The sequence below is a fragment of the Microcaecilia unicolor genome, chromosome 1 (genome assembly GCF_901765095.1).
Source record: "Microcaecilia unicolor chromosome 1, aMicUni1.1, whole genome shotgun sequence".
In the NCBI taxonomy this organism is placed as follows: domain Eukaryota; kingdom Metazoa; phylum Chordata; class Amphibia; order Gymnophiona; family Siphonopidae; genus Microcaecilia; species Microcaecilia unicolor.
This window is the reverse complement of record NC_044031.1, coordinates 355690595-355718123: the sequence shown is the minus strand read 5'-3', so window position 1 is coordinate 355718123 and position 27529 is coordinate 355690595. Positions and strand designations below refer to the sequence as shown.

General features: G+C 46.4%; 1 protein-coding gene across 1 annotated transcript in view; it reads left to right on the top strand.

Moving 5' to 3' along the window:
* The window catches only part of DDC (dopa decarboxylase), a 438446-nt gene that overhangs the window by 325369 nt on the left and 85548 nt on the right, over positions 1-27529 (top strand). Inside the window, 1 exon segment of the mRNA XM_030209542.1 lies at positions 17733-17809. Within this exon segment, the coding sequence (XP_030065402.1) occupies positions 17733-17809 (77 nt within the window).

Sequence of the window (27529 nt, the reverse complement as noted above, 5' to 3'; positions counted from 1 at the left end):
AGAGCATGGAGGAAAGTGAAAGACGAGCTCACACTTAATGCATGCAAAGAAAATACAAATATACAACGAGACAAACAAAAAGAACATACTACAAAATCAAAATTGGACCAGACTACAAAGATGCACATAAACTATATCAAATCGTGAATAAATTACTAGACACCACACCGATCACCACAAACAGTACTGACACACCATCAGCTGACACACTTGCTGAATACGTCAATGAGAAAATTATAAAGCTACGATCCACGCTACCACTCAACACCTCCGATCACGAAAAATTCATTGAATGTCTAGACCCAACTCCCGACGAATACCCAGCAGACTGCACTTGGACAAACTTTGCTCCTCTAACTGAAGAATCTGTCACTCAAGTGATTAATAAATGCGCCAAATCCCACTGCAAATTAGATATATGTCCCAACAACCTAATAAAGTCTGCACCCAAAAGATTCATAACAGATCTTTCATCACATCTGAACTACATGCTACAACATGGATTCTTCCCCAAAGACAAAGGAAACATACTACTAACCCCTATACTCAAAGACTTAAAGAAAAAAACGAACGACACAACCAACTACCGCCCAGTAGCATCCATCCCACTGATAATCAAACTAATGGAAAGTATGGTAACCAAACAACTTACTGACTACTTAAACAAATTTTCAATAACTACATGAATCACAATCAGGATTCCGTTCCAACCACAGCACTGAAACTGTACTAATCACCCTTAAACAAATTCAAGCAATTAATTGCAATTAGCAACAATGTACTTCTCCTACAATTTGATATGTCCAGTGCATTCGACATGGTCAACCACCAAATACTATCGAACATCCTAGACTACTACTGGATAGGAGGTAACGTACTTAGTTGGATCAACGGATTCCGAACGGCAAGAACATACCAAGTGATATCAAAATCAAAAACGTCACTACCATGGAAACCTGAATGCGGAGTACCCCAAGGATCACCGCTTTCACCGACCCTATTCAATCTAATGATGACACCTTTAGCTAAATCGCTATCCAACCAAGGACTTAACCCATACATCTACGCAGATGATGTCACGATCTACATCCCGTTTAAACATGATCTAACTGAAATCACAAACGAAATCAAATACAGCTTCCAAATAATGAACTCATGGGCAGATGCATTCCAACTAAAGCTAAACGCAGAAAAGACACAATGTCTCATCCCCTCCTCACAATACAACATGAACAAAATCACCTCCATAAATACTCAAAACCACACCCTTCCTGTCTCAGACAATCTGAAAATTCTTGGAGTCACAATTGACCGGAACCTCACACTTGAAATCCATGCGAAAAATACAGCAAAGAAAATGTTCCACTCAATGTGGAAACTCAAAAGAATAAAACCATACTTCCCTAGGGCTGTATTCCGTAGCCTAGTACAATCAATGGTGCTAAGCCACCTAGACTACTGCAATGCTATCTACGCCGGTTGCAAAGAACATATCATCAAGAAACTCCAAACAGCCCAAAATACAGCAGCCAGACTCATATTTGGAAAAACGAAATACGAAAGCGCCAAACCCTTAAGAGAAAAACTACACTGGCTCCCTCTAAAAGAACGAATTGCGTTCAAAGTCTGCACCCTGGTCTACAAAATCATACATGCTGAAGCCTCATAGACCTGCCAACTAGAAACACATATACCTGCTACTGGGAAACTGGAACAAGCTGATTCCTTCACAGATACTACATGCTAGCAGAATCCTTCACCTCAGTTGGAGGAAATGGACAGTTGCTCGTCTCATACAGAATAGGGAATCACAAAATAACATGCAGACAAAAGCTGAAATGGAGATCACCCCCCCCCCCCCCCCCCCCTTCACACCTGGCCCAAGAAAGCTAGACTCTAAGCAGTACAATACTAGTAAAAGAGAAACAGAGATGTATCTTCTCCTGTACATAGCAAAATAAGAATAGAAAAAAGTACATTTCACAAAGCAGATACATCTCAGTCCTTAAAAAGTATTAAATAAATATAATTGTTTTCTTTTCTACCTTTGTTGTCTGGGCATTTTATTTCTACAATTAGGCTGGTCCCAGTATCTCTTCCACTTTCCATGTGTCAGTCTTCTAAATTCTTTTCTGGGTTGGCCTTTCCATTTCTTCTCTCTCCTCGTCTTCTTCCTTTCTTTCTGTTTGGCACTGATCTTTCGTTTTTTGTTTCCCCCCCCCCCCCCCCCCCCCCCCGCTTTTCTCTTCCCTGCATTTTCCATCCATTTGATTTTACTCTCATTATCTTTTTCTCTCACCTTCTAGTCCTTAGTCTACTTTTCAATTTTCATCTACTTACTTGCTTTCCCCATCTCCCTCCAATTGCTCCCTCTGTCTCTCTTCTTTTCCAGTCTCCTATCCCTTTCCTCATCTTTCACCCACTTCCTTACTCTCCCATTCCCATCCTCACTCTCTTAGCCCTCATCTACCCTCCACTGCCTCTCCTCTCCTCACCAGCCCCAGCTCCATCTCCATTACTGTCTCTCCATCCTTTCCTTTAGGCCTACCTTTTACCCTATACCCCATGACCTACTGCCTCTTCCACCATCTTTATAACCCTATTTCCATCATCACACAATCCCTTCAGAGACCCATCCCCTTCCTCCCATCTTCTTCTCCAGTATCCCATTCCTTTTCACTTTATGTCTCAAATTTTCCCCAAACTTCAATCCCCCTTTTTTGCCTCCTTCTCTTATCCATTTCACACCCCCACTCATACTTACCAATGCCAAGTACGAGCATCCCTCAAAATTTCCATGCCATCTGTCCTATCTATAAATCCCTGCTCTGCTCCCCAACATGCTCTCATTCAGTCGCCAAGTCCTAGTCATCTGCTGAACTGTTCCCCTTTTCCCATAGTCCTATTCATCTTCTGCTTTCCAATGTCTCCTGTCCATTTGACATTTCTTCTTTCTTTATGTCTACCATCATTCCCTCTGTGTTCTTACCAGTCTTGTCCATAGTAACATAGTAAATGATGGTAGATAAAGACCTGAATGTCTATCCTGTCTGTCCAACAAGATAAACTCATTTTACGTGGTATGTGATACTTTATATGTATACCCGAGTTTGATTTGTCCTTGCCATTCTCAGGGCACAGACTGTAGAAGTCTGCCCAGCACTGTTCTTGTACTAAATGTTCTGAAGCTAACGTAGAAGCCCCTTAAATATTCCAGCCCATCCATATCTATTCAGTTATGATCAGGGCATAGACCGTAGAAGTCTGCCCAGCACTGTTTCACTTTCCAATTACCAGTGTTGCCACCCAATCTCTGCTAAGATTCCGTAGATCCAATCCTTCTAAACATGTTTGAATTCTATTACCATTCTCATCTCCACCATCTCCCCTCTGTGTCCCTATCCGTATTTCCCTCATGTTTAGTATCTGCCTTCTGTGACATTATCCCTACCCTGTCCAGTTTCTCCTCTCCTCCTCTCTTCCCTTTCTCCTGAACTACTCCAAAGCCAGCACCTACTTTCTCTCAGCACTTACTGACCCTCCTCATAGTACCACATCTCTCTCTCTCTTTGGCTCCTCCCAACCCATCTCATCTTTTTCTTTTCCCTCTGGTCAACCTTTCCCATCCCAGCATCCCTTCTTTTCTCACCATGGGTTCAGCTTTTCTTCATCTCTCTTCATCCGAGCTCTCTCTTTCATGTGCCCCTTCTCCCTCCCTGTGGTCTGATGACATCTTTCTCCCTACCCCCTATGCAATGTGGAATCTCTTTTACCTTCCCTCCCCATCTGCCTCCCTTTCCAGAATTATCCCTATGTCCCCCCTTTCCAGCATTACCCCTCATGTCCCCATCTCCCTCCTTTTCCAACATTACCCCTTGTGTCTCCATCTTCCTTCCCTTTCATGCATAACCCCCCGTTCCCAGGTCCCCATCTTCCCCCTATTCCAGCACTGTCCCCCATGTCCCCATCTCCCTCCCTTTCTGGCTCAGGATACACCTGGTTATTGCTGGTAACATCTTTCTGCTGCCTTTCTCTCAAGTGCTGAAGATTTGGGATCCTTAGCTCAAGCCTCATGCCACAGATTTTGCATTAATCCTAATGTATGATGGAATAATGTCATACATTTAACTAATGGCTTTAATAATTGATCACCCTTTACTGACAGATAGTCTGAAAAGGAGGCTTCACTGTTATTTCAAAATACAATGCGATGCCTTTTTTTTACAATTTTCCCTACCATGCTCTTCAAACAAAAGTCTACATGATATTTGAACAGCACCTTCTGTGAGCCCTGAGGGGAAGAGATAGGCTTGATATATTAAGTCAATATGGTTTTCATTACCATTTTTAACAGAGGAAGTACAAAGGGCCCTGTTGAGCCAAACTGACACTGTCTTCCTTCAGCAGCAAGCTTTGTTTGGAAACAGAGGATACTAAGAACAGGTGGGAAAGCTATTCATTGCCTTCAATTCACTGTGTCAAGGGCAATGGAGTATTTGTGATCCTACCCGGACAGGAATGGCAAGAATTCTTTGGAACTTTTGCTACATTTACAATCCATTTGAAACAAGTTCAGCACAGTTTTCAAAATTAAAAAAAATATATATATTATAAAATAGGAAAGAGAACATAAAACAAACTAAAAAACCAAATACATACATTAAAAAAACATTAAACATCCATATTAAGCCTGAGGAGAAGGCTAGTGATTAGTGGAGTAAACATCCATATTAGGAATGTATATGTAACCCTTTTCTGCCTGGTGAGCATTAGGCAAGTTAATTTTAGTACTTTTGTAGGAAGGTCAAGGCCTGGACCAGCATGAGCTTGGAGGCTGATTGGCACAGTAATCTTCACACCTTTTATCCAGTGAGTAAGCTAGGGCATTTTTTTTAACATTCCATTTTTATTAAGCACTAGAGATTTTAGTTTTGCACAAAGAGTTTGCTTAACTTAGATTCTTCAGGCAAAAATATGGGATAAATCTCAGCATCAACTATATACAGGCAGAGGTAGAAGAAAAAACAGTTTTCAACAATTACAGTCTTTAGGAGGTTTTCTTGGGAATGCTCTTTATCAGGAGTGGGCAACCTCTATACACAGAGGGCCACATGAATGCCAGTAGTATCCCTAGAAGGCTGCACACAGAAAATTAACATAGTAACATAGTAACGGCAGAGAAAGACCCGCACGGTCCATCTAGTCTGCCCAACAAGATAAACTCATATGTGCTACTTTATGTGTATACCTGACCTTGATTTGTATCTGTCATTTTCAGGGCACAGACCGTAGAAGTCTGCCCAGCACTAGCCCCACCTCTTAACCACCAGCCCCGCCTCCCACCACCAGCTCTGCCACCCAATCTCCGCTAAGCTTCTGAGGATCCCTTCCTTCTGAACAGGATTCCTTTATGTTTATCCCACGTATTTTTGAATTCCGTTACCGTTTTCATATTCACCACCTCCCGCGGGAGGGCATTCCAAATATCCATCACTCTCTCCGTGAAAAAATACTTCCTGACATTTTTCTTGAGTCTGCCCCCCTTCAATCTCATTTCCTCTAGTTCTACCGCCTTCCCATCTACGGAAAAGGTTCGTTTGCGGATTAATACCTTTCAAATATTTGAACGTCTGTATCATATCGCCCCAGTTTCTCCTTTCCTCCAGGGTATACATGTTCAGGTCAGCAAGTCTCTCCTCATACGTCTTGTAACGCAAATCCCATACCATTCTCGTAGTTTTTCTTTGCACCGCTTCAATTCTTTTTACATCCTTAGCAAGATATGGCCTCCAAAACTGAACACAATACTCCAGGTGAGGCCTCACCAATGACTTATACAGGGGCATCAACACTTCCTTTCTTCTGCTGGTCACATCTCTCTCTATACACCCTAGCAACCTTCTAGCTACGGTCACCAACTTGTCACACTGTTTTGTCGCCTTCAAATCCTCAGATACTATCACCCCAAGATCCCTCTCCCCATCCATACATATCAGACTCTCACCGCCTAACACATACGTCTCCCGTGGATTTCTACTCCCTAAGTGCATCACTTTGCATTTCTTCTCATTGAATTTTAATTGCCAAACCTTAGACCATTCTTCTAGCTTCTGCAGATCCTTTTTTATGTTTTCCATTCCCTCCTGGGTGTCCACTCTGTTACAAATCTTAGTATCATCAGCAAAAAGGCAAACTTTACCTTCTAACCCTTCGACAATGTCACTCACAAATATATTGAATAGAATCGGCCCCAGCACCAATCCCTGAGGCACTCCACTACTCACCTTTCCCTCATCCGAGCGAATTCCATTAACCACCACCCTCTGGCGTCTGTCCGTCAACCAGTTCCTAATCCAGTTCACCACATTGGGTCCTATTTTCAGCCTGTCAAGTTTATTTAAGAGCCTCCAGTGGGGAATCGTGTCAAAAGCTTTACTGAAATCTAAGTAGATTACGTCTATAGCACGTCCATGATTCAATTCTCCGGTCACCCAGTCAAAGAATTCAATGATATTTGTATGGCACGATTTTCCTTTGGTAAAACCATGTTGTCTCGGATCTTGTAACTTATTGGCTTCGAGGAAATTCACTATCCTTTCCTTCAGCATCGCTTCCATTACTTTTCCAATAACCAAAGTGAGGCTTACTGGCCTGTAGCTTCCAGCTTCTTCCCTATCACCACTTTTGCGAAGAGGGACCACATCTGCCATTCTCCAATCCCACGGAACCTCTCCCGTCTCCAAGGATTTATTAAACAAATCTTTAAGAGGACCCGCCAGAACCTCTCTGAGCTCCCTCAATATCCTGGGGTGGATCCCGTCCGGTCCCATGGCTTTGTCCACCTTTAGATTTTCAAGTTGTTCATACACAGTCTCTTCCGTGAACAGTGCTATATCCACTCCATTCTCATATGTACTTTTGCCAGTCAATCGCGGTCCTTCTCCAGGATTTTCTTCTGTGAAAACAGAACAAAAGTATCTATTTAGCAAATTTGCTTTTTCTTCATCATTATCTACATAGCGGTTTGCAGCATCTTCAGTCTCACAATTCCCTTTTTAGTCTTCCTCCTTTCACTAATATACCTGAAGAAATTTTTGTCACCCCTCCTTACATTTCTAGCCATTTGTTCTTCCGCTTGCGCTTTCGCCAGACGTATCTCTCTCTTGGCTTCTTTCAGTTTCATCCGGTATTCCTCTCTGTGTTCCTCTTCTTGAGTTTTTCTGTATTTCAGGCACGCCAAGTCTTTAGCCTTTATTTTCTCAGCCACTTGCTTGGAGAACCATATCGGTTTCCTTTTTCTCTTGCTTTTATTTACTGTCCTTACATAGAGGTTTGTGGCCATATTTATAGCTTCTTTCAGCCTGGACCACTGTTCTTCCACTTCTCATACGTACTCCCAGCCCATATAATCCACTGCCATATAATGCACCATATACTACTACTACTACTATTAAACATTTCTATAGCATTACTAGACTTGTGCAGCGCTGTTCAAATGAACGTGAAAAGACAGTCCCTGCTCAACAGAGCTTACAATCTAAATTGGACAGACGAACAGACAGCTAGGGGTGGGGAAATTGCAGTGGTAGGGGTGATAAGTGATATAACCCCTGCCAACAATGTGATGATTGAATGAACATAAACTGTTACCAGAATGGCCTGTTAACCATATACTTCTGTCTTTCCAAACAGTTGCTAACACTGACAAACAAAACTTTGGTTAGTGACATTTGTGTGGGTGTTTTCTGTGTATACTTCCCATGGTCTTGCGGGCTGCATAAAATTCAATGGTGAGCTGAAAGTTGCCCACCCCTGCTCTATATGGTTAGTGTCTGGGTCAAATTGCTTTTCTATCTTTTCTCTCTCTGGGCTCTCCCCCCCCCCCCCCCCCCCCCAGGAAAAAGCTACTGAGGTTCTTTGTCCTGGTAAACATTCAGGGAAACTCATCTGAATCCCTGCTGCTCCTTCAGGCTTGTTACTTCAGCACTTCTCCTCTTTCTCCTTAGGAGAGCAATGTGGCACCCTAGAGGGCACTTCATAAAAATGCTCCCAGGTACACATCTCATCTCACCTTTGCTCCCTTGTCCCCTGAGCTCTCTGAAAACCACCCAAAATCTACTGCCCCCCACTGTAAAGCACTACAATAGCCCTTATGGGTGAAGGGGGCACCTATATGTAGGTACAGTAGGGTTTTGGTGACTTTGGGAGGAGTCACAGTTTCTACCACAAGTGTGATGGGTTCAGGGAGATAGGTACCTGGGTCCCCCACTCCATACTGCACTGACAACTACACTACTCCAGAGACCTGCATGCTGTTCTAATAGACCTGGCTATAACATCTGAAGGTATAACATAGAGGATGGTAAGTCATATTTTTATTTTTGGGGGGTGAGAGGGCATTAATGATCACTGGGGGAAGGTATTGGGGGGGGGGGGGGGGTCACCCCTGATTCCCTCCAGTAGTTATTTAGGGCACCTTTTTTGTGCCTTATTTGTTATAAAAACAGGTCTAACTCAAAACGTCTTAGTTTTAGTTTTGTTTTGTTCCATTATAGCTGAAAAATGTACAAGTCTTAGGAACACTCAAATCACGCCCTTAACATGCTCCCAAAACACTCCCCTTGAGATTTGGATGCACTGCAGATGAACAGCATAGAAAAACTTCTGAAAAATAGGTTTTGAAAATACTGATTTGGACATTCTTGTGAGAAAAATGCCACTTTTTTGATGTTATTTTCTTTTGAAAATGAGCTCAATAGTAACATAGTACATGATGGCAGATAAAGACCTGCAGCGTCCATCCAGTCTGCCCAATAAGATAAACTCATAGCATGTGTTGCAATATAACATATATATTCTTGATTTTCATCTGTCCTTGCTATTTTCAGGACAAGCACTATTGAAGTCTGCCTGGCACTGGACATACTCCCCAACTACTGGTGTTGGCATTGAAGCCCACTCAAGCCCATCCAGATGTGTCTAGCCATAATTGGGGCACAGACCATAAAAGTCTGCCCAGCACTGGCCATATTTCCCAATTACTGGGTTAACATCTAAGCATCACTAAGTTTTTTGTTTCCTTTCTCTTTCCATATAAGAATCCTTTGTGCTTATCCCATGCATTTTGAATTGTTACCGTTTTCATCACTACTCCCTCCCGCAGAGGGCATTCCAGGCATCCACCACTTTTCTGTGAAAAAGTACTTCCTAAGTCAATCCCCTTGCAACCTCAGTTCATGTCCTCTATTTCTACTGCTTTCTCTTCTCTGGAAAAGATTTGTTTGCATATTAATACCTTTCAAATATTTAAATGTCTGTATCATTTCATCCTTATCTCTTTTTTCAACTAGGGTATACATATTCAGTTCCTCAAGTTTCTTCTAATCCGTCTTTTGGTTCAAACCCCATATCATTTTGTTGCTTTTCTTTGAACCGCTTCAAGTCTTTTTACATCCTTAGTAAGATATGGCCTCCAAAACTGAACACAGTGCTCCAAGTGGGGCCTCACCAATGACTTGTACAGTGGTATCAACCAGTGGCATACCAAGGGCGGGACAGTGGGGCCGGTCCGCCCCGGGTGTCAGCAGGTGGGGGGGGGGGGTGCTCCACTGGCGCCGCAGTCCCCACCTACCTACCAGCTCCGTCGATGGACAGACGACCCTCTTCTCCTGCCACCCAGCCTTAAAAAAAAAATTCTGTGAAGCGCCTCATGTCTGCTTTGCTCTGCTCTGCTGTAAAGGAAGCAAATTGCCTCGTCGCATTGGCCCTTCCCTCACTGTGTCCCGCCCTCGCGGAAATAGGAAATTACATCAGAGAGCAGGACACAGTGAGGGAAGGGCTGACACGACGAGGCGATTTGCTTCCTTTACAGCAAAGCAGACGCAAGGCGCTTCACAGATTTTTTTTTTTTAAGGCTGGGTGACAGGAGAAGAGGGTCGTCTGTCCGTCGACGGAGCTGGTAGGCAGGTGGGGACTGCAGCGCCAGTGGAGCACCCCCCCACCTGCTGACTCTCAGGGCGGACTGGGTCTGGGAGGGGGGCTCAGATGGGAGAAAGGGCCTGGAGCTAGAACTGGGGGCAGGAGGGAGAATGGGGCCATGCCTGGGGCAGGTGGGAGAATGGGGCTGGGGCTGAAAAGGGGGGCCCTAATGCAAGGCATGTGGATGAAGGGGACTGGAACTGGGGGCTGAAAAGGAGGGATAACAGGGCTAGTACTGGAACTGGGGACTGAAAAGGGGCAGGGGCTGAACCTTTGGGAACTGGGGGCTGAAAAAGGGACAGTGAGAAGTGGCTGGGGCTGAAGCTCGGGACTGGTCGGAGAAAAGTGCTGAGGTTGAAACAGGGAACTGAAAAGGAGGGATAACAGGGCTAGTACTGGGAGTGGGGCCTGAAAAGGGGCAGGGGCTGAAACTGGGGGGACTGGGGGCTGAAAAGGAGACAGGGAGAAGTGGCTGGGGCTGAAGCTCGGGGCTGGTGAGAGAAAAGGGCTGGGGTTGAAACTGGGGGCTGAAAAGGAGACGGGGAGAAGTGGCTGGGAGCTGAAGTTCGGGACTGGTTAGAGAAAACAGCTGGGGTTGAAGCTGGGGGCTGAAGCTCAGGACTGGTAAGAGAAAAGGGTTGGGGCTAAGACTGGTGGGATAGTGGGGCTGAAACTGGGAGTTGAAAAGGAGGGGCAGGTGGGAGATGTGGGCTAGGGCTGGAATTAGGGGCAGGTGGGATAATGGGGCTGGAACTGGGGGCCAAAAAGAAGAGGCAGTGAGAGTGAGGGCAGACCCTGGATGGATGGGAGAGGGAGGGCAAATGGTGGATTGAAGGGGCAGAGAGAAAGGGCAGACAGTGGATGGAAGGGATGCAGAGAGGGCAGACACTGAATGGCAGAGAGAGAGAGTGAAGACAGATGCTGGATGGAAGGAAGACGGTGAAAAGAAGATGAGGAAAGGAGAAACCAGAGACGACAAACTGTAAATAAAATATATATTTTTATTGTTTTGCTTTAGGATAAAGTAGTATTGTAGATGTGTTAATAAATGTTTATAAATAGAATAAGTAAATAAGGTAATCTTTTTATTGGACTAATTTTAATACATTTTGACTAACTTTCGGAGAACAAAACCCCCTTCCTCAGGTCAGGATAGGATACTGTAACAGCACTATACTGTATTGACCTGAGGAAGGAGGTTTTGGCCTCTGAAAGCTAAATGTACTAGTCCAATAAAATGGTATTATTTTATGCTCTATATTTGTTTTATTTCTATTTGTTAATTTGTAAAGTGGTGATTGGTATTTGTTAGGTTTTTTTTTCAAATTTACATCTGCTGTCTTTATATTTTGCACAGTACTAGGGGACATTTTCTGTTTCTGTGGTGTTGCATTGTATGCAGAGTCTAGCATCTTGGGGGTTCAGTTTAATTTTTGTCTAAATAGAAAGTTTATGATTACTTATTCTATAGTGGATTAGGGTGTATCTGTGTTTGTGAAAAAGGCATGGCTTTCAGTTGGCATTGACTGTGCAGGATCAACGATCTGTATATTCTGTCTGGTTTTGTTTTACAATAGGTGAATTGATGTTCTTGTGCTCACTGTAGTGTTTAAGATGCTTTCCTTTTCCTTGTATGACTTGTAGAAATTACTGCTTATGGTATGGTAGAATTGCTCTATAGGTCTTGAGTGTTTTGTATTCTCGGTATGCCTAGTACTGGATTTTGGAGGGGGATGTTAAAAAATGACTAGCCCCAGGTGTGAACTACCCTAGGTACGCCACTGCTTCAACATTCAATAAATTTTAACAACAGATAGACACAAATCAAACTCTTTGTGTAAGATCTCAAGGGAAGTTTGGATGGCTTCAACAATAAGGATGATCAAGTCTTCTTTGAGCTTTTTCAATTCTGCGCAGACATGGGGGAAGCCACTGCTTGCCCTGGGATTGGTAGCATGGAATGGTGCTACTAATTGGGTTTCTGCCAGGTACTTGTGACCTGGGTTGGCCACTGCTGGAAGCAGGATACTGGGCTAGATGGACCATTGGTCTGACCCAATATGACTATTCTTATGTCCTTTTCTCCCATAGCCCATGCTCTGAAATTAATGATTTCATGCCCATTGCACTTAGTTTTTCAGGCATTGTTATGTTACATGTTATCCAGCTGCACTCTTTGCCCATTTCCACTTCCTTTCAGACTGTAATTTTATTATTGTGCAGCTGCTAGGCTCTTTATACTCTTGCTGTATGTTTTCTGACTGTCTGGTGTGGTGAAGTTTTAATATATGTAACCCCTGACAGCCCGGGAGTCCTAGCAGGATTATGTTATTTGAAATACTCTAGTTTTGGTGCCAGGTCTAAGTCAGGATCAGTATCACTTGGGGGGGGGGGGGGGGGGGGGGGGCACTGGCAAACCATTCTTCACTGGCATTCAATAATTCAGACAGGGAGAGGAACTGTGCTCAAATTACTGGAATACAAACAAGAGCTATGAATACAAATGCCAAAAAAATAGTTATTGAAATAATAGAAAAGCACAATGAATTTATGAAATAAACATTTAAAATGTCCACTAAAATAATAAACATCATAAAACCATACAGAAACATAGAAAACAAATTAATTTTCTAAGAAATACACCAGCATCAATGAAACATAAATAATAATCCATGAATCAATCGGATAACCTGTTTCAGCACAGCGCCTGCATCAGGGGACTTAAAATTGTATTGAAGTTGATGCCCACAGAGGAACATTCTTTGAGGCTGGAAAAAAATGTTTTTAAAATTGGGAAGGCAGCAAGGCAGGCACGCAGCAGACAGGTTCCTCTCCTCTTGCGTCGCTTCCCTTTAGCGCGCCCCGCCTTTGTGGGCGGGACGCGCTGAGAGGGAAGCAACGCGAGAAGAGAGGACGCTGTCTGATGCATGCCTACCTTGCTGCCTTCACTTCCGGACCGGTTTGCGCGACTTGCAGAGGGCAGGGTAGTGGAGAGAGGCGACGTGCTGGACATGGAGGGTAGGTGAGGGGAGGGGAGAGAGAATCGCCGGACTTGCAGAGGAGAGGGCAGGGGAGAGAGGAGAAGTGCTGGGTATGGATGAGGGGAGGGAGGCGACATGCTGGGCATGGAGGGGAGGGGAGAGAGAATCGCTGGACATGGAGGGGAGGGCAGGGGGAGAGGAGACATGCTGGACATGGGGAGGGCAGGGGAGAGAGAAGAATTGCTGGGCATGGATGAGGGGAGGGCAGGGGAGGGAGGCGACATGCTGGGCATGGAGGGGAGGGGAGAGAGAATCGCTGGACATGGAGGGGAGGGCAGGGGGGAGAGGAGACATGCTGGACATGGGCAGGGGAGAGAGGAGAATCACTGGGCATGGGTGGCTGGAGGGGGGCAGGGGGAGAGGAGGGTTGCTGGACATGGATGGAGGGGAGGGAAGAGTGAGGAAGGAGATGAGATCAGGGAAAAGGAAGAGAGGAGAAAAACTGCACATGGATGAAGAAAATAGGCAGAAGCTGGATCCACTGGACAGTCAAGTCTGCGGAGTAGGACCCAGTTTTTACTTACGGATGTAGGGCAAGAAATGAAGAAGAAAAGTGGAAAGTAAAGAAATAAATGGAAAGGAAGCTCTGGTTAGTTAAGTTAAGTTAAGTTAAGAGGACAGCTGGCAGCAGAATCGGATACTGGGCTAGCATGATCAGAAAAACAGTCACCAGACAACAAAGGTAGAAAAAAATCATTTTATTTTCATTTTAGTGTCTGGAATATGTCCAATTTGAGAATTTACATCTGCTGTTACAGGTCTAGTATCCCACTGGGGATACTGGACCTGTAACAGCTTACAGAAATTATTTATAATAAAAATCACATTATTTTTTTCTCCTATACTACTATAATATTTTCAATGTCTGTTTATATGTGCCATGGCTGGTATAAGGGGTGTGGCTAATGTGGGTGTGGCTATAACAGGGGTGGAGCCATATGTGGTGACCCCGCCCACAATGAGTACCGGCACAAAAAGCACTGGATTTGGATATAGTCACATTTTGAGTATAACTTGTGCTAAAATCCAAACCATCCTAGGGGGTTATAGACTATTTGTCAGAACCATATCTACAAGAAAATAATTCTAGGCAGGACATCCATCTTTAAAACGTTGTTGCCTCTCTTGACTTAGCAAACCTACCTGAGAAGTGCTCATGCTTTTGGTATACCCACGTATGCATACCTGGGGAAAGGGTAAGCAGTTTTCAGGCAGTTGATTTATATAGTTTAATGACTTTTGAAAATTGCTCTCTATAGATAGAGGTTTTGAGATCTATGCAGAATCTTCCAAAGCCATATGTAAAGAATAATCTGGTGGAAAATCAGATTTCTGATTTTTTTCTATTTGTGGTCCATAGAGGAGCACAACAAAATCAAGAAGCCAAATCAATAAAACACCATCCACTGGGAATGCACACAGATAAAAAATGTTGGTTAGTTTTCACTTGATTTAATATGCATTATAATTTTTAAACATGCATTAAATTGGCTTTATCCCCCTCATTCTATAACAGGTCACCTACATGTAAATGCCTTTACATGAATATATTTATAGAATACTGCCATCCACACGCACACGTGTACACTAGAGAGCTGCACAGGAATGGGGTAAGCAGGAATTCTGTGGTTCCTGCGGGACTCCCATGGGGATCCCCTCCAGATCCATGGGACTTCCATTGGGATGGACTCAGGTCCTGCAGGGATCCTGCGGGGATGGATGCAGGTCCTACAGGGTTCCCACGGAAGTGTAGTGTCAGGCCAGCCTACCTATCCTTTCATTGTGTCATAGCAATTTTAATAGCACAAAAGAATTAATGGATATGGTTGATAACATTGAAGTCCTCATAAGCACTGAGAAGGGAAGTTATCAACATGGGCTACTGTTAATTTGAAGTTTTTTTTTACTACAAGTTGGATTATTTTAGCCCAGGGATGGAGAAGATTATTTGCGGGGATGGACAGGGATAGGTTAGATTCCAGCGAGGACAGGCGTGGATGGGTGGAATTTCTATCCCTGTGGAACTCTCTAGAATACACTTCCCTGTATAAATGGCAGCAGCATGCCTAAGCACTGTTCTACAATTACACACTCAAATGGCATAGCATGTAATTACGAGAGAGGTTAACGTGTTAGATCAACTTCAGTCAAATTTGGCTTATGTAAATCCATTTCTCTAAACAGGGAATGGCTTAATCTTCTGCATTCCTCTAAATTCAGGACCCATGTAATCTGCCAGCAGGACAGGACCTCTGTTGGGAAGTGGAAAGACTTCTTCAGAAGAAGGGCATGTACAGAGCAAGGGATCACTTATTGTAGAAGGTTATGGAAGTTCTTACTGCTGTTTTAAAGATTAACTTGAGTTCTAGAATCTCTGCTCAACCAGTGGAAGAGTAAGACACCTCAGTTATGTTATTAGTAGCTATGGCGTAGTACTGACCAACCATTAGACTACCTAGCAACTGAAACTGGGTTTTTTGGTTTTACCCAAACCAAATCTATGGCTGAAATTCACTGCTGTTTTTCAGCTGAAACCAAAGCCACCCCCACTCCCTTGCAGAAAGCAGGCCTCCAGGGCCAACACCACCCCCCCCCCCCCCCGACCACACTCTGCCCTCCCACCACCTGTTGGCTCTTCCTGGACCTATCTTAGAAGCCATGGTGGTCCAGTGGCCTGTTCGAAGCAGGAGTGATTCACAGTCACCCTTGTCCATGCCGGCTTCAGTCTCAAAATGACTGCTACAACCTCCCACAGCAGTCTCATGAATCTGCCATGTGAAGTCATGGCAACCATTTTGACTGCAAAGCCGGCATGGGCAGGAGCGATTTGGGATTGCTCCTGACCCAAACAGACCACTAGACTACCAGGACTTCTACAGTAAGCACAGGGAGGGCCTACTGGGTGGTAGGAGAGCTGAGCTAGTGGTCAGGGGGAAGCAACAGAGAGTGGTCATGTTGTGGTGGAGGCGAGGTGGAGGGAGGAGTTTTGGTTTCATCCAAAAATATACTATCATTCATGGCCAAATCTGAAGCAGGGCCAAACTCAGATTTCAGGCCGGTTTGTGCACCTAACCTGCTTAATTTCGAACGAGAAGGCCGGCCATCTTCCGACACAAATCGGGAGATGGCCAGCCATCTCCTGAAGCCGGCAAAATCGGTATAATCGAAAGCTGATTTTCGTCGGCTTCAACTGCTTTCTGTCACAGGGCCTGCCAAAGTTGAAGGGGGCGTTTCGGCAGGGTATGGAAGGCGGGACAAGGGCGTGGTTATGAGATGGCTGGCTTCATCCGATTATGGAAAAAAGAAGGCCGGCTCTGACGAGCACTTCACCGGCTTCACTTGGTCCATTTATTTTTAGAACCAAGCCTCAAAAAAGTGCCCCAACTGAGCAGATGTCCACCGGAGGGAATCGGGGATCACCTCCCCTTACTCCCCCAGTGGTCACCAACCCCCTCCCACCCCCAAAAAAATGTAAACATCATTTTTTTGCCAGCCTCTATGCCAGCCTCAAATGTCATACCCAGCTCCATGACAGCAGTATGCAGGTCCCTGGAGCAGTTTTTAGTGGGTGCAGTGCACTTCAGGCAGGCGGACCCAGGCCCACCCCCCTACCTGTTACACTTGTGGTGATAAATGTGAGCCCTTCAAAACCCACCACAAACCCACTGTACCCACATGTAGGTGCCCCCCTTCATTCCTAAGGGCTATGGTAGTGGTGTACAGTTGTGGGGTGGGTTTTGGGGGGGGCTCAGCACCCAAGGTAAGGGAGTATGCACCTGGGAGCAATTTCTGAAGTCCACTGCAGTGCCCCCTAGGGTGCCTGGTTGGTGTCCTGGCATGTGAGGGGGACCAGTGCACTACAAATGCTGGCTCCTCCCATGACAAAATGCCTTGGATTTGGCCGGGTTTGAGATGGCCAGCCTCGGTTTCCATTATCGGCGAAAACCGATGCTGGCCATCTCAAACCCGGCCATCTCTGACATTTGGTCGGCCCCAACCGTATTATCGAAATGAAAGATGGCCGGCCAACTTTTTCGATAATACAGTTCAGAACCTCTCTTTGCGGTGCCGGCCATATAGATGGCCGGCGCCGTTCGATTATGCCCCTCTAAGCCAAAACCGAAATTCAGTCGGCCTGTACATTACACCTACTACTTGGGCAGAAAATCATTGGAACTCACTTGGGCCTGCCCAGAAAGTCATTCCTTTTAGCTTGGAATTAGGTGTCCAGCAAGTAACTTGAGACTTTGTGAAGTTTCTGCCCTCTAATTTGGAAGAACAGAGGAGCTGAGAATAGGACGTATTCTTTCAGCCCATTGACTTGTTAGAAATAAATATTGTTTAGTTTTCTTCTATAAAGAGCTGCAATTTCACTACACCTGATAAAGCAGGACCCTGAGAACAACAAGCATCTGTGTGAAGCTTTCCTATGTGGAAAAATGGCAAAAAGGTGCAAGGTTGCTTCTTGACAGAGAATCATGACAACAGCCCTTCTCCCCCTTATGGAAAGAACCCCTGGACCTGAGGTTTCAGAGCCAGCATCAGTTAAAACAGCATCATACCCAATTCTACTGTAGCTGCTATCTGTACAGTTTCCTAAAAGTAAAACTAGTTTCAGAGACTGAAATCAATGTGCTATAATAATCTCTGCCTTTGTAGCAATAGCTGTCACACTGATAACTGATCTGCAATTATTGGCTTTTTAATGCACAGGGTGAAGAATAGATCAGACTTAATTGGTGCCTTTAAAATGGATCCCCTCTACCTCCAGCATGACCATCAAGAATCTGGTAATTTGTCTTTCATTCATGACTTATCATTACATCTCAGGAGACAGGACATAAAAAACACCAACACATACACAGTGAAAAACACTGAGCTTCAGCAGACACTTTCGTGTAGGAGGTTGATCTAAGTTTGACTTTTTCGTTTGGTGCCTGGTGCTATAATAATTATTATTTTTGAATTTTAAGGGGGAAAGTTATCAACATGGGCTACCATTAAGATGTGTTATTTTACTGTTAGCCCAGATTATTAGTAAGTAGGTCTCATTATATAAAATTGGACATGTAATAAAATAGCACAAGTTAGTTATAAAATAACCTGCCTTAATGGTAGCTCACGTTGATCTACCTTTCCAAGTGGTGCTCAGGATGGATCACAGCATTATTAAAATTCATGTACAATAGGTCCTTGCTCTGAACTCTGAAGACTTTTCAGTCTAAGGCAGAGGTTCTCAACCCAGTCCTTGGGACACACCTAGCCAGTCAGGTTTTCATGATATCTACAATGAATATTCATGAGATAAATTTACATACAATGGAAAGAGTGCATGCAAATTTATCTCATGTATATTCATGGTAGATATCGTGTAAACCAGGCTGACCTTGTGTGTCCTGAGGATTGGGTTGTGAACCCCTGGTCTAAGGGCATGTTTACTAAAGAGCATTAGGTTCTTGCATCTAACACGTGTTAATAGCCAAAAACAACGCACCAAGTGCCAAGGGCCAGTGATAAGTGCTGGGAGCATGTCCAGCACTGCCCCTGAAGTGTGAGCACAGACATGTTCCCTAATACAGACACTGTCCCCCTTAATTCTATAAACTGACATGCACAATTACCCTTAGTGTGCAAAGCTGCACACACGTTAGAGAATTGTGCCAGTTATATGTATAACTTAATTGGTAAATTAGCTGCTAATTGGCATTAGAACGAATTATTGGCTATAATTGCTTTTATCTGGCACTAATTTACATTTATGTGCATAACTGTCCTTAGTTGGGATTCTACAAATTGAGCATGCAAAATCCATAGTGTTCAACTGTAAGAGGGTGTGGACCTGGGAGGGGCTTGAGAGGGTCAGGTATGTGCCTAGCACTAATGCGCACAAGTTCTAGAATACTGTCAGTTACACGTCTAACTTAGAGAGTTGCATGGGGACAGAAATTTCACCTGTCCCCACCCATCCCCACTGGAATCTCCTCCATCCCCGCCCGTCCCCTATGCTAAAATAACCCGACTTGTGGTAAAATAACTCAACTTAACAGTAGTCCATGTTGATAACATCCCCTCTCAGTGCTTATGGGGATTTCAATGCTATCAACCATATCCATTAATTTTTTTTAGTGCTATTATAATTGCCATTGCGCAAAGCATGACACAAGAAAAGGATTGATAGGCAGGGCTGGCACCACATTTCTGTGGGAACCTGGCAGAACCTGCGACCATCCTCACAGGACCTGTGTCCACACCCGCAGGAGTCCTGTGGACCTTGAGGGGATCCCTTTGGCAGTCCCATTAACCTCATTCACATACACAAGGAGTGACACAGACTGGACATACTGCAGCAGGGCGTTTATCCACTTCTACCCTAGCTGAGTAAGTAGTATACTATGCCATACTTTGTATTGTTACACTGCCTTTAGTGAATTCCTTCAAAAAGGCAGTAAGTAAATCCTAATAATTAAATAATAAATAAATTAGGTGAACCTGCACCTTTGACAGAGCACATTACCTACCGCACATTGACTGCAATGTACCGTTCCCACTCAATTCCCACCCCCTCACAGCCTAGTCCCCACCCCATCCCATGCTAAGCTGTTAGCAATGGCTGTTTTAATGCGCATGAGATGTTAGTGCAGGCTAACATTAATGGTTAGAGTGTACTAAAACTTGCGTTAAATGATTCCTGCACCTTAGTAAACAAGCCCCTAAGTGAACCTAAGTGCAAAACAAAATGACTTGTCCAAGGTCAGTGGGGGAGGGGGGAGTAGGATTTAAACCCTAATTCTCAGTCATTTGTGGAGACCAGTAGGCCATTCCTCTTGATCAAACTAAGAATGTCACAGTTGTTGCAAACTGTAAAGTTTCAAGCATTATGGGCCCCTTTTACCAAGCTGCAGCAAAAGGGGGCCTGCGCTAGCGTTGGCTCATGTTTTTGATGCACTCCGAGGCCCCTTTTTATCGCAGTGGGTAAAAGGTGGGCCTTTTTTTGAGGAAATGGCTGTGTGGCAAGTGAAGCACTTGCCGTGTGGCCATTTCAAAGGGGAGCCCTTACCGCCACCCATTGAGGTGGCAGTAACGGCTCCCGCACTAACCCGGTGGTAACCGGGATTACCACTGGATACACACCAACACTACAAAAATAAAAATACTTTTGTAACACCGGATATGAGAGCGCACTAAGGGTGGGAACTACCCCCAGGCTGTTGTGGTGGCCCAGCGGTACTTCCTTTTTAGCAAGCAGTAAACCTGTGTTGGGCTTAACACCACTTTGTAAAAGGAACCATACATGGACAAAATAATTACTGGTACCTTAAAACAGATGGATTAAAATGTTTGTGGTGAATTCGGTCCACAGAAAAAATAATGTAATACTTTGGAGGCTGTGAGATCTTCTGTTGCATCATCAGAAAGAAATGGGCGGTAGTGGATATTCCTCTGTGAGGCTTTCCAGGTCCCTTCATTACACAAATCCACTGAGAGGTAGTTAAAATATAAACAGTTTGTACTGGTGTAAAGAAACATCAATCAGAGCTATTCAGGGAATCTCATAGGGCAAGCTTTTCTTTCCATTTTTTCTGTGGGAGTAATTTTCAGCAGCGGAAGTCAATACAGTAATTTAAACACCAGTTGCAGCATTAAATACATATATTCAGAGCATCTATAGGAAACAGCACTGAATGTAAGTGTTATAGGATGACTATCACTGCCACTACATGTTTAGTTTAAATCTACTACCACTATCTGGATCTGGAGTGGCCTAGTGGTTAGGGTGGTGGACTTTGGTCCTGAGGAACTGAGTTCAATTCCCACAAGGAGCTGCACAGGCAGCTCCTTGTGACTCTGGGCAAGTCACTTAACCCTCCACTGCCCCAGGTACAAATAAGTACCTGTATACAATATGTAAGCCACATTGAGCCTGCCATGAGTGGGAAAACATGGGGTACAAAAATTTAAAAATTCTGCTGCTTTGCCCTCCTCCATTCCTTCACTATGGGGCTTATTTTCAAAGCATTTAGACTTACAAAGTTCCATAGGCTACTGTGCAACTTTGTAAATCTAAGTGTTTTGATAATACACCTCTATATGTATTAGAGGCCGAATTAATTTTGGTTTCGAATTTGGCACCAAAATCAACCCAAAATCTTGGTTCAGGTTTCCTGAAACTCTCTCCCCCTGCACCCCACCCACGATCACTCTCTGCTATCCAACATGCCCCTACCCCCTACAGAAATAAGTTGCGCTGTCGTCCCCACTCCCCCTCCTCCAGCAGAGATCTGGTCCCAGGCTGCCTGGCCACTCTGTAGGCCCTCCCTTATCAAACTCTGGTAGTCTAGTGGCCTCTTGGGGGCAAAAAAAGAGCCCACTCATTCCTGCTGCTGCTGCAGTTGAATCAAGATGGTTGCCAAGACTGCCATGGGAGTGTCTTGCACATGTTGGGTGCCAATCTCAAAATATCTGTCAGGACCTCCCACAGCAGTTTTGGCAGACATTGTGATTCAGTGGCGGCAGCATCAGGAATGAATGGGCTCTGTTCCTGCTCCTAAAGAGGCCACTAGACCACCAAGGTTTGATAAAGTAGGTCCAGGGAGTATCACACATTAATGCATTCACTAAACTGACATTGTGTAACTTTATTTTCTCTGAGGACAAGCAGGCTGCTTGTTCTCACATGTGGGTTGGTGTCCACGGCGGCCCCAGGAACTAAGAGTTTCCCAGCAAAATCCAGAAAACTTTGCGAAAGCCAGCAGAGCACGGGACGGACGCACTGCGCATGCGCGGCCATCTTCCCACCCGCGAGCATCCGTTCCCGCCTCAGTTTTTCTTTTTCCGCGGTGGAGAGTGGCTGCGTGTCAATCTCTCTCCCTCAGGCCCTAGGAAAGACTTAGGCGTTCTTTTACCGCTTTCTTTTTGTCTTTTTCTTTTTTCCCAGTTAATTAAAAAAAAAAGGAAACCCTCTTTTCTCTTAGTTTTTTCCCCTGTTAAGTTTCCTTTCGCTTCCATTGCGGCCGCCGGTCCGCGGTGCTCCCTTTTTGTGCCCTCAGTCGGCACAATCGAGCCTTTTGATTTTGCCGCTGCGATTTTTCCGCTGATGTCATCGAAGCCTACCAGCGGCTTCAAGAAGTGTGCTCAGTGCCAGCGGTGGATCTCGGGCACTGACCCACACTCCTGGTGTATCCAGTGCCTTGGGCCTGACCATCGCCCAGACGCTTGCAAGGTGTGTCTGAGTTGGAAAAAATGGACACAGGCATCGAGAAGAGCTCTTCGGGACCGTCTTTTTGGAGCTCTGACTGATTCCTCGGCATCAAGGTCAACATTGGTACTGAGGTCGTCGCCGTTGATATCGGCACCGGGGATGGCATCGACATCGGAAGTGCAGGTAATGGCTGTCGGGATATCACCATTAGCTGGGAGCAGAGAGCCGTCAAGTGGGTCTCCACCTTCTCGAAGGTTCCTGCTGTGCAAGCCCACCACCCCGAGGAGGCGTATGGATTCCACGTCCTCCTCGTCGGTACCGAGGAGTACTGGTGACGTGCTTCGAGCGAAGGCGAAGAAGCATCAGCACCGGTCTCCTTCAAGGCATGGTACCGGGAGCTCTGGGGCATCGAAGGATTCGGCACCCAGAAAGCGTTGATGCCGGGAGGAGCGCTCACCCTCCATACAAGAGGTGTCGGTGCATAGATCTTCGGACAGCCTGGTACTGCCTCCCAGGCCTCCACAGATTCTGACATCGACTTCTGTACCGGCCACACAGCCTTCCTCGAGAGCGACTCTGGAGGAGAGCATCTGAGCCATTCTTTCAGGCCTTCTGGAAGGGCAGCTGTGTCAGTCTCCCTCGGTACCGGGGGTGCTTGTGCCCTCGGTACCATCAATGGACACGGCAGCTGGCTCCGTGCCTGTGGTGAGGTCCCCGATGCCAGTACTGCTTGCGGCATTGGCCTCGGCTGCCACCCAGGTCGACTCCCCATCAACATCGTTGGAGGGAGCTTCATCGCCGCCGGCATGGGAGTCGACTTCTCGGCATCGCCATCGAGGACATGGTTCCTCGGCGTTGAGACGGGCCCGGTTTCGGACTGCAGTTCGAAAACTCTTGTCCGATACCGAGGAGGATGCCTCCTGGGATGAAGGGGACGATCCAAGATATTTCTCTTCCGAGGAGTCTTGTGGTCTTCCTTCTGATCCCACTCCTTCACCTGAGAGGAAGCTTTCTCCACCGGACAGTCTCTCCTTCTCGTCATTTGTCCGGGAAATGTCTGTGGGCATTCCCTTCTCTGTGGTAACTGAGGCTGAGCCCAGGACCGAGAAGCTCGAGGTCCTTGACTATCCTTCACCACCTAAGGAGTCATCCACTGTCCCTCTGCATAATGTCCTTAAGGAGACATTGCTGAAGAACTGGATGAAACTGTTAACTAATCCCACCATTCCCAAGAAAGAGGAGTCCCAGTATCGAATCCACGGAGAACCTGAGTTGATGAAGTTGCAGTTACCTCACGACCCTATGGTTGTGGATTCCGCGCTCAAGAGAGCCAGAAGTTCTAGAGATTTCGCCTCGGCGCCCCCGGGGCGAGAAGCTAGGACTTTAGACTCTTTTGGGAGGAAGGCCTATCAGTCCTCTATGCTCGTGTCCAAAATTCAGTCTTACCAGCTCTACAAGAGCATCCACATGCGGAACAATGTGAAGCAACTGGCGGACTTGGTGGACAAGCTCCCTCCGGAGCACGCCAGGCCTTTTGTCACGTCTGTGGCCGTGACCACCCTCAGACTTACCTCATTTCTGAGGGCCAGCATCTGTGCTGGCTTCTCTCTGTGTTTGTGTTAGTCTTGTCTCTGTCCTGGTGTGCTGGCTGCTTCCAGCATGAACCTGATTGCTTCACTAGACCTCACCTGTGTGGGCTATGCCTCCCTGCCTGGCCAGTTTCCAAGATGGCTTCCATCAGTTCTGTTCCAGCTTCCAAGATGGCTCCTGCTTGTCTTTCCTGTGGGCTCACTTCCTATGTGTGTCAAGCCTCTCTTTGGGGTCAGTGTACTTCCTGCTTCTATTCTGCTGCTGGTGACTCATCAGTGAGAGCCTTCATAAGGAAGTGCTGTGCTTGCAGTCAGGGCCTTTGCATAAGTGTTATGCTCTTAGGCCAGGTCAGGTTAGTAAGTGTCTGCTGCACTACTGCTTAGCCTCTCTCTGCGTTCCAGCCCAGCTTCTTTCTGTGTCTCTGTCTGTTGTCCTTCCGTGGGGGGTCTTCCCTGCCACTGTCTGTCTGTGGACTGCGGGTCCTTCCTGGCTTACCCTGAGTTGGGGTGAAGCCTCTGTCTGTGGACTGCGGGTCCTTCCTGGCTTACCCTGTGTTTGGGGTGAAGCCTCTGCTCCAGGCTTACCCTGTGTTTGGGGTGAAGCCTCTGTTCCTGGCTTACCCTGGGTTGGGGTGAAGCCTTTGTCCGGGTTTGTTCTCTGTCTGTATGCGAAATCTCAGCCTTTGTGAGTTCCCCAGTCAGTGTGTGGAACGGCTGTGGCTTCAGACCCTTGGCCTGTTCTCCCTGGTTACGCTGTTTGCTGTGCTGCCTGCCCAAGACCCTTGGCCTGTTATTCCTGGTTTGCTCTCTTTACCCTGAACCCTGCCTTACCTAGCCTGTGTGCCTACCCTGCTTGTATTTCCTGAGGGTATATCCTGAATCCTGTATCGGTCTGGCTAGTGTGTTTTCCTGGGTGATTATTCCTGTATCCTGTCTCCACCTAGCTAGAGAGTTTACCCTCTGGGTATTCCCGGATCCCCGTTCTGCCTAGTGTGTTGCTGCCCTAGTCCTTGCTCCTGCTAGCTTCTGTACGCCTTGTGTTCCTTGGTCTGTCTTCTGGGTCTTGCTAGTGGCTGTGCTGCAGCACACTGTCTGAGTCTACTTCCGTGCCCTGTCGCCCTCGTGTATCCCAGACCCAGGGTTGGTCCTCTGGATCTTCAGTTCCTGCCTTATCCTGCAAGTCCTTCCGGCCGCCTGCACTTCGGAGCTCAACTCCGGAGGAACGGTGGCTAGGTGCAGGTGAAGCTCTTCCTGTCACATCTGTTCTAGTTGCCTGCCTTGTACTACTCTAGTCCAGAGTTGCAGTACTGCTCTTCTGTGTTTCCAGTCCCGAGGTGGTCTTGCCTGCCACTGCCGCTCCTCGGCAGTGGCCCAAGGGCTCACGAACTCCAGTCCTGCCTCGAGGACCTGACAGAATGCCAAGGCCCTCGAGAACGCAACACCTTTTCAGAAGGTGATGAGGCAGCTGAAGGCGTCCAGGGGTGCTTATGACACTTTTGATGTTGCATCCAGATCCGCTGCTCAAGGTATAGTGATGCGCAGACTCTTGTGGCTGCGTGCCTCTGACCTGGACAATCGGACCCAGCAGCGGCTTGCGGATGTTCCTTGCCAGGGGGGATAATATTTTTGGCGAGGTCGAGCAGGTGGTAGAGCAGCTCCACCAGCGGGAAACCACCCTCGACAAACTGTCCCAACAGGTGCCTTAAGCATCTACCTCAACAGGTAGACATTTTTTCAGGGGAAGGAGGAATGCTCCCTAAGCTTACAATAAGCGTAGGTACAATCCACCTTCTCGACAGCCTTCCCAGGCTCAGCCCCAGGACGCTCGTTCGTGTCAACAGCGTGCGCGCAGACAGGCCCCTGCAGCTCCCCAGCAAAAGCAAGGGACAGGCTTTTGACAGGCTCCAGCTGAGCATAGCCGCCATAAAAGTACCTGTGCTGGATGATCTGCTGGTCGGGGGGAGGTTAAAAGTTTTTCACCAAAGGTGGCCTCTCATAACCTCTGACCGGTGGGTTCTTCAAATAGTCTGGTTAGGCTACTCCCTCAATTTGATCTCCAGACCTCCAAATTGTCCACTGGGAGCTCTGTCCTTCAGCTTCCAGCACAGGCAGGTACTTGCAGAGGAACTCTCCGCTCTTCTCAGTGCCAATGCGGTCGAGCCCGTACCACCAGGGCAAGAAGGGTTGGGATTCTATTCCAGGTACTTCCTTGTGCAAAAGAAAACAGGGGGGATGCGTCCCATCCTAGCCCTAACATGAACAAATATCTGGTCCGAGAAAAGTTCAGAATGGTTTCCCTGGACACCCTTCTTCCCATGATTCAGGAAAACAATTGGCTATGCTCTCTGGACTTAAAGGATGTTTACACTCACATTCCGATACTTCCAGCTCACAGGAAGTATCTTCGATTCCGTCTGGTTACACAGCACTTCCAGTATTGTGTGCTACCCTTTGGTCTCGCGTCTGCGCTCACAGTTTTTACAAAATGCCTGGCAGTAGTTGCAGCATCGCTACACAGACTGGGAATACATGTGTTCCCTTATCTTGACGATTGGCTGGTGAAGAACACCTCAGAGGCAGGAGCTCTACAGTCCATTCAGATGACTATTCGACTCTTGGAGCTACTAGGGTTTGTCATAAATTACCCAAAGTCCCACCTTCTTCCAGTTCAACAACTAGAATTCATAGGAGCTCTGCTTGACAGCTCAGGCCTATCTTCCCGAGATGAGGGCAGACAATCTTCTGTCTCTCGTTTCCATGGCCAGAGTGTCTCGGCAGATCACAGCTCGGCAGATGTTGAGACTGCTAGGCCATATGGCCTCCACAGTTCATGTGATGCCCATAGCACGCCTTCACATGAGATCTGCTCAATGGACCCTAGCTTCCCTGTGGTATCAAGCTGCTGGGAATCTAGAGGATGTGATCCAGCTGTCCACCGCATTTCACAATTCACTTCAGTGGTGGAAAATTTGATCCAATTTGACCTTGGGATGTCCGTTCCAAATTCCTCAGCCTCAAAAAGTGCTGACCACGGATGCATCTCTCCTGGGGTGGGGAGCGCATGTAGATGGGCTCCACACTCAGGGAGCTTGGTCCCTCCAAGAATCAGGTCTTCAGATCAATCTCCTGGAGTTGAGAGCGATCTGGAACGCTCTAAAGGCTTTCAGAGATCAGCTGTGCAATCAAATTATTCAAATTCAGACAGATAACCAGGTTGCCATGTACTGTGTCAACAAGCAGGGGGCCACTGGATCTCGCCCCCCTGTGTCGGGAAGCCGTCCAGATGTGGCTTTGGGCTCGCCGTTCCGGCATGTTTCTCCAAGACACGTATCTGGCCAGCGTAAACAGGTTGAGCAGGATAATGCAACCTCACGAGTGGTCGCTCAACTCGGGTGTGGTACGCAAGATCTTCCGGGAGTGGGGCACCCCCTCGGTGGATCTTTTTGCCACTCAGATCAATCACAAGGTCCCTCAGTTCTGTTCCAGGCTTCAGGCCCAGGACAATCACTCAGAACAAAGGGGTGCTTCTGCATCCCAACCTCCAGTCTCTGGCTGTAAACGGCCTGGATGTTGAGAGCGTAGACTTCGCCTCCTTAGGTCTTTCTGAGGGTGTCTCCCGAATCTTGCTTGCTTCCAGGAAAGATTCCACGAAGAGGTGTTACTCTTTCAAATGGAGGAGGTTTGCCGTCTGGTGTGACAGCAAAGCCCTAGATCCTCGCTCT